This window comes from Penicillium nucicola (assembly GCF_028828085.1).
Source record: "Penicillium nucicola strain IBT 29836 chromosome Unknown utg000010l, whole genome shotgun sequence".
In the NCBI taxonomy this organism is placed as follows: Eukaryota; Fungi; Ascomycota; class Eurotiomycetes; order Eurotiales; family Aspergillaceae; genus Penicillium; species Penicillium nucicola.
In genome coordinates, this window is record NW_026643134.1 from 744,182 (window position 1) to 751,461 (window position 7,280).

Below are 7,280 nucleotides of genomic sequence, written 5' to 3' on the forward strand. Positions count from 1 at the left end.
GATTAGTACGAGGCTGTATATAACTGGCGAGATATACGCATGTATGCTTTTAGAAATGAATAGTGTCCCGTTTATTTTCTACCTACGCTTCTTAAAGCCAGTGTCAGGAGTAAGTGTTCAAACTAATAATATAAAGTTCATTCTGTGTTCAAACATTATGGAAAGAAGAGATATCACAGCAACATTAACTACTAAGATACAAAGAAATCCTCACTCGGCATCCAAAGGACAAACAGGAGGCGTATCATTAACCTGAATCCCACCACGCTTCTTCTCCAACGTATCATGATATGGCAATTTCCAACCGCCCTCAGACTCCGGCGCCGCCAACCAAAGTCTCATCAAATGCCGGCGTCTAGCAGGCCGGCCCTGGTCATCCACAGCGCCAGGCGGGTGATCCGTGTACGCAGTGCGGGCATGGAAGACCTGCGCATTACTCAAGAACTGAATATCACCAGGATCAAGAATCATGTGAAGCGCAAGCTCCTTACAGACCTTCTCGAACACCTCCAGGGCGTACTTCTGCTTATCCGATAGCGGGGGAATGCGCGCGTCAGGGCCAGAGTTGAATCGCGCCAAAGACGTCACGTTCATAGGATCGAATCGGGCGTAGATGCGGGGAGTTCCGGCGCGGTCGTTTTCGAGGTAGAAGATGCTTCCTCTGATCCATTGCTCTTCGCCTTCGGAGACTTCGCCTTTGCGGTCGAAGTACCAGTTGGGTTCACACATGGTCTGTGCTACTTCTGGGTAGCGTTCTTGCAACGTATTGAAGACGTTGTGCGTGGATGCGATGTCGGATTCACCGCCGCTCATTGATTTGGCTACGCAGAGGAGACCGACGAAGTCGGCGCCGTCTGTGTGGAAGTATTGTCTCGCGTTGGTTCGGTAGATGCGGACTCGGTCGGTCTTGGTGGGATCTTCTCCGAGATCTTTGACGTGGCCGAGGACATGGCCTCGGCCGTTTTGACTGACGAAGTAGCCTAGGTATGTGCCCAGGCCCATGTATGCTGTTGCGCATTTTTGGAGATCCCATTCTTGAGCTGGGAGGCCTCGGAACAGGAAGAATCCTTTGCCGTCAATTAGGTCCATTCGAAGCTCTTCCATGCGGTTGGCTAGCTTTGGAAGATAGAAGTTTGTCTACCGCACGTTAGTATTGGCTTTGTGTGTGCTGTTGGTAATGAAGCATACCTTTGAGATACCAGTCAGGGGAGTTCCACTCTTGATAAAATTCTCGGTAGCATTGCTGATCTCTTCGATCTCTTCGGCTGTGAAAGTATGCGTCCACAACTCGGGGTTGTTGCGATAGTCTTCAGCCTTCCATACTGTGGGTCCTGTGTGGACTTTGGGGAAGTCGGCATAAGGGCGAACTTGTGAATAGATAGGAGGGTGTTGTCCAGATGTTTTGAATCCATCGGGGAACACATCCAGCTTGACAGGCTTGGATGTAGGCTGCGGGAAAGCACTTGAATCCACGAGACCGGGGGCCATGATGATATACTTGATCTCAGTTGGTCGCAAATAGAGTTTCTTTCGAGTATGTGTCCGCGTGCGTTGATTGATAGTTTAACTTTTTTCTCGGAAGGAAGACTGATGTTCTTATATACAGCAACTCCGCATTTCTCATGATGTCGTTGTAACTGCTCGGCTCGTCGTACCGATCGGCCGTGCCCGGTCGCTGTTGGGGTCGGAACACTCACACACGCTGCTGCATCTCTATGATGGCGGGTGTGAGGGCCATTTATTACAATCTTGTATAGTATATGTTGCGTTCTCTCAGTTTGTATAATATACTTAAGTGTTCGTGGTTTCATTAGACACAGAATGCCGGATCTTCGCCACGGCTCGTCGGCTGCTACCCCAACGCATAGCAGAGAGGCTATGGCGCAAGAGTTTGGCATATACTCGCAAGCACGAGCGACTCACATCTCGAAGAAGAGTCCACTGCAATTGTGTGATCAGGGGTTGGAAGGGTGTTAGGGCTTTTCGAGGCGGACTTGGATCAAAGGCCATCAACATCACACTCCAGCCTTCAATCCCCTATTCAATGTTGTGACTCGCCTGATATCAAGGTTGCGCTTTGCAATATATATCTTGCCCATCGCACTATTCTTTTGTGGTTATATATTTAAATCGGCCATGGTCGCTACGCTCACACGAGACGAACAATTGCAAGACCTCTGAACAGTCGAGCGATCGTATTAATATCAAATAATCGTAATATGAAGGTAGATTGCGGCTCAAATTACCCTGTCAGAGCCCTTTTCGGCAAGAGGATTTCTACGCGCGCGTGTGTATGTTCTGATCTACCACGCCAGCCGATGCCTCCACATCAGTCTCCTTCAGAGTCGCCTGCTCCGACTGCAGTGGGCTATCAAAGCGCTTCTTACCATACAAAGGCAAAGAATTTAAGTCCAGCAAGTACATGTACCAGTAGTAAGTTCCTAAAATCCCAGTCAGTTCGAGGCCAAACAGAAAAATTCACACCAAACTCCATGCGCAGAACGGCGCTAGAAGCTGTACCCGAAGGCTGAACAGGTTGGAGTTTGACAGATTCCACAAGATGAGAACGACTTACCACAAAACACACCGCCACCAACCACGTTTCCGAGAAGGGTTGGAATTATCCCTTTCCAGATATACAGACCGACACTGATATCCGGTGCCCCGAGCCAAATCGCCATGGGAATAAAGGTCATATTGGCCACAACGTGGTCGAACCCGAGAGAAACAAATGCAAAAGTAGGCCACCAGATGCCAATGACTTTCGAAGCCAGGTCTCGTCCTTGCAGGCCAAAGAAACAGGCGAGGCACACGAGCCAGTTGCAACCGATGCCACGCAAGAAGATCATGTGAAACTCCGGGGTGACTTGCTTTTTGGTCGCGAATGAGATTACAGCTGATTTGAAGGGATCTGCTGAGAAGACGTTGCCATCTGGGTTGTCAGATTCGATGGTTAGCCACTTCGATCTGAAACGCGACCACGACTGCTGGACTGGCCGGGTACTTACAGCCGAAGATGATTGACACGACGAATAGCGAGCCAGCTAGGTTTCCAAGGAAAGTGACTACCCAATGGATCAACATCTTTGTCCAGGGGAGGCGTCTGTGGAGAGCAGCTGTTGTTGTGAACTGGAGGTATACACGTTAGCCTCAATTCTAGAATTTTATGTCTTGATTGGCTATACCATGAAAGACCCGGTGCAGAGATCTGCTCCTGTCAACAAGATCATGCACAAGCCATAGGGGAAGACCAATGCGCTGATAGTTCGCATCAAGCCCGGGGCATTGGTTTGGAACCAGGGAGTCGCATTGGTGCTGAGTGCAGTTCCACATGCAAAGGCAAGCAAAGCGCCTGCCGAGACAGCGCTCATGAACACCTTGTCCAAACGCATATTGCCCTTGAGGACTCCGGCATTGGAGACCATCTCGGTCACCTCCCGAGGGGATAAAGCGTCGAATGTCATCGTGAACAAAAATATATACTTTAGCACCCGAAGAGAAACAGAAAATCCCTTTACTCGTTACTAAATGAGCGACAGACACTTTTCCAAGGCTCCGATGTTATATCATTTTCATCTGCTCGAGCTCAAGCCTTATCTCGCCCAGCTTGACCATTGCCGGTGTTAGGAACTAGAGTATCTCCGCATTATTGAACTATCGACCAACCATGTAAAGACAAGCCAATAAAGTTGTGGATAGCATGTCGCATGGGCGATCATCTCCTTTCTTCATTTTGTTCTGTCGAGTCACAGTGCTCACGGATATCATAGGCAGGGTCTTGGCAAGATAAGGGTCGATGTCGCGTTCGAACATCTCCGCGGGACTTGAATACCAAGATATCTATCTAACAAACCAAATAAGTTAGTGTATATCTAGACTACGTAAATATGACTCCAATACAATGGTAGTGTTTCCAACCACAGGCGAACATGTCGAGCCAGCCGGCCACCAAAGGTCGACGGACGCATCATCCAATCATGGGGTTGGGAATCAGAAGATAAACCTTAGGAAGATACATAGATGAGTAGCAATCACACGGTAGTGTGAATTGTCGAGCACACCTACCATATACTGCTCATCGCTCGATGAATCACGGCGGTTTCTATGCTTATGCGGAATGGCAACACACGCGTCGTATTATCTCTTGCTGTAAGGGGAATCTTGCCCAAAGCCCAAAGCCAGAGGAATATGGGAGATCCACATAGTTGGTGTTATCGGTCGGGTGAGACTTTGGATCATGTCTCGCTTCAAAAAAGGAATCTGGGATGGCGGTTGCTAGGGGCTTGTCTTGGATCTTTATGGGTTTTGGTAGGGTTTGGACTTCGATTTGGTCCCGAATTTTGAAATTATTTTGTTCAATGGACGATTTGGATGATTACAATGGTTTGTCTGGGTAGTAGGTGTCAATTGTTGGTTTTTTCAGACCTTTTTGGTATAAGCGAGGTTATTCGGAGCGGGAGATCTTGGCGTGGGGTGGAATGTGCCTGAGGCTGGAAGACATCGGGCTCGGTCAACTGGATCGGGTCTTTGACGCTGTCACTAGGGACTGGATATTATCAGCCCATCTCAAAGACCGTCAACGGTGAGAAGATCGACAGGTCACCGACGGCAAATGAAACAGGGCATGTGACGAAGATATATCTGGCGTGAGACGCTCCGGGCCCAAGGTCGGCATGTTGGGCGCCGCCACGATCAAGTACGGCTCTAACAAAAGCCGACAGCCTACGATCGGTTTCTGAACCCGAGTCAAGAGAAGCAAAAGCTGAACCCCCACCGAGATTCGGTTTGCCTCGGCAATGGCCGAATGGCAAAGACGCCCGAGTCCCCGCGTTTTTTCGGTCGGGAGATTGTAAACGATTGGCTCGGAGCCATGAAGCTAGTAACCAAACGGCTAAGCTCACTCGCTAAAGGCCTGAACTGGTGTGGGCTGATCTTCAGTTGACTTTGGTGGCGGACGCGGAGACGTGGGGGAACACCGGGGAAACAAGAATGCATTACGATGGACGTGGGGTGGATATCCCTATATATCCCTTGGGGCTGGCCTAGGGAGGTACAGACAGATTCACTCACCCCCTTCACAATGGATAACGCCATGTCCAAGCCAGATGTCATGCACCACGAGACCGCCGAGGCGCAGAAAGGCGACAACCCGGTGGACAGCAGTGGTATTGAGCGTGTCCACATGACGGAGGAAGACAGCAAGCGCATTTGTCGGAAGACTGATCGAACTATTCTCATTGTTCTTGCCTGGGTCTACTTCTTACAGATTCTCGACAAGACGGTCCTGGGATATGGTGCGACTTTCGGTTTACAGAAGGATACAAACTTGACCGGCAACCAATACTCTCTGGTTGGATCCATTGGTCCCATTGCACAGCTGGCCTGGCAACCCTTCTCTTCATATCTCATTGTCAAAGTCCCTCATAAGATTTTGATGCCATGCCTGTGTCTTGGATGGGGTATTGCGCAAACATGTATGGCTGCGTGTCACAACTTCAATGAGCTTATGGCCGCTCGCTTTTTCCTTGGTCTGTTCGAGGCTGGATGCTTGCCTCTGTTTGGTGTGATTACCAGTCAATGGTATCGTCGTGCCGAGCAGCCGATTCGGATTGCTGCTTGGTACAGTACCAATGGTCTGGCTACGATTATTGCGGCTGCTTTGTCGTACGGACTGGCACATATCAAGTCGGATGTGTTGAAGTCATGGCAGATGTAAGTATCTCTGCTGGTATCTGACAAGAAGACTTCTAACAATGATTAGTATCTTCCTAGTGGTCGGCCTCATCACATGTCTTTCCGCCCCGGTCGTCTACTGGCGCCTCGATAACGATGTCGCAACTGCTCGATTCCTCAACGAAAAGGAAAAAGCCCAGGGAGTGGAACGTCTCAGGGCCAACCAGACGGGAGCAGGAAACACCGAGTTCAAGATGGCTCACGTCTACGAAGCCTGCCTCGAGCCTAAAACCTACCTATGGATTGCCATGGCCTTGCTCCTCAACATTGGTGCCAGCGTGACCAACATTTTCGGACCTCTCATTCTAAGTGGTCTAGGCTACGACAAATACAGAACGACCCTTCTCACAATGCCCTTCGGCGCCCTGCAATTTCTGATCATTCTGCTGGCAAGTTACCTCGCTCAGACAGCCCGCGTGAAGAGTGCCATCCTCGCTGGCTTCATGCTTCCAGTGATTGCCGGCCTCGCCATCTTGTTTGCACTCCCCAGAACCAAAGCCGTGCAGAGCGAGTTGTTGGCCGGTTACTACCTGCTTTCATTCCTATTCGGTGGCAACCCCTTAATCGTCACATGGATTATCGGCAACACAGCAGGCACAACCAAGAAGTCTGTCATCATGAGTCTGTACAATGCCGCCAGTTCCGCTGGAAACATCATTGGTCCTTTGCTGTTTAACGAGAAGGACAAGCCCGCTTATACACCCGGTCTGCGTGCATGCCTGGGAATTTTCACTGCCCTTGCTGCCGTGGTCCTTATCCAGTGGGCTAACCTGTGGTTCCTTAACAAACAACAAGCAAGCCGCCGTGTCCGAAATGGCAAGAGGGCTGAGATTGTGGACCATTCCATGCAAAACCACTATCATGGCATGGATGAAGGCAACCAGGAAGATGCGGGACAGGAGACCGTTCAGGTTGGAGACAACGCCTTCCAGGATCTGACTGACCGTCAGAATGACGAATTTGTATATATCTATTAAGACGATTGACGAATAGCTTGCGCTCAGCCAGAGATGGCGGCGAATGATGAATGAAATCATTTTTTTAACGCCTAATTAAACACTTGCTAATTCCCCCGGTCAGTTGCTGATATTTGGTCTCAATTGCATCCACGAGTAGGATAAAGACACGAACATATAGTATCGGAGCATTTCATCCATGTTCTGACGCTTGTCATGCAATGCAACAGAGACGCGTTGGAAAAAGCAAACACAAGTCAAACAGGGATATGCACGACTTGACCAGCAGTTGACACAACCTCACCACCCAAGCCATTCCAACATCTCGGCTAACGCTACGTTCATGGATGCATGGCTTGGTTTCCTGCTTCCTTAGGCCATAAGACCATGATATGCATATGCAGATAGTTGTTAACCGCTAGCGCCTATTGTCTGTTACCTTTTCAAGACCGACCCGCATGGTGGGTCATGTGTCGACCAAAAAGATATCAAACTGAGATGGACTCGATTCTCGCCCATGTCTTGTGCTAATTATGAGACATTTATCCAAAAGGTCATCAAGACTCAGCCGTCTTAATGAATGGCAACAAC

The 7,280-nt window shown here is 49.5% G+C and overlaps 3 protein-coding genes across 3 annotated transcripts; 1 reads left to right on the forward strand and 2 right to left on the reverse strand.

Annotated features, from left to right (window-relative positions):
* Positions 1-210: 210 nt before the first annotated feature.
* N7511_008817 (TauD/TfdA family dioxygenase) lies at positions 211-1,488 on the reverse strand (the record flags this gene model as incomplete). Its single annotated transcript, XM_057131194.1, has 2 exons — positions 211-1,137; positions 1,189-1,488. 2 exons carry the CDS (start codon positions 1,486-1,488, stop codon positions 211-213), a joined length of 1,227 nt encoding a protein of 408 aa, XP_056979182.1.
* Positions 1,489-2,277: 789 nt separating this feature from the next.
* Positions 2,278-3,464, reverse strand: N7511_008818 (formate/nitrite transporter family protein; the record flags this gene model as incomplete). The annotated part of the gene is made up of 4 exons (XM_057131195.1): positions 2,278-2,441; positions 2,576-2,932; positions 3,009-3,129; positions 3,186-3,464. 4 exons carry the CDS (start codon positions 3,462-3,464, stop codon positions 2,278-2,280), a joined length of 921 nt encoding a protein of 306 aa, XP_056979183.1.
* Positions 3,465-5,080: 1,616 nt separating this feature from the next.
* On the forward strand, positions 5,081-6,710 carry N7511_008819 (putative MFS transporter; the record flags this gene model as incomplete). The annotated part of the gene is made up of 2 exons (XM_057131196.1): positions 5,081-5,712; positions 5,762-6,710. The coding sequence occupies 2 exons, from the start codon at positions 5,081-5,083 to the stop codon at positions 6,708-6,710; spliced, it is 1,581 nt and encodes a 526-aa protein (XP_056979184.1).
* Between the last annotated feature and the right edge of the window lie 570 nt (positions 6,711-7,280).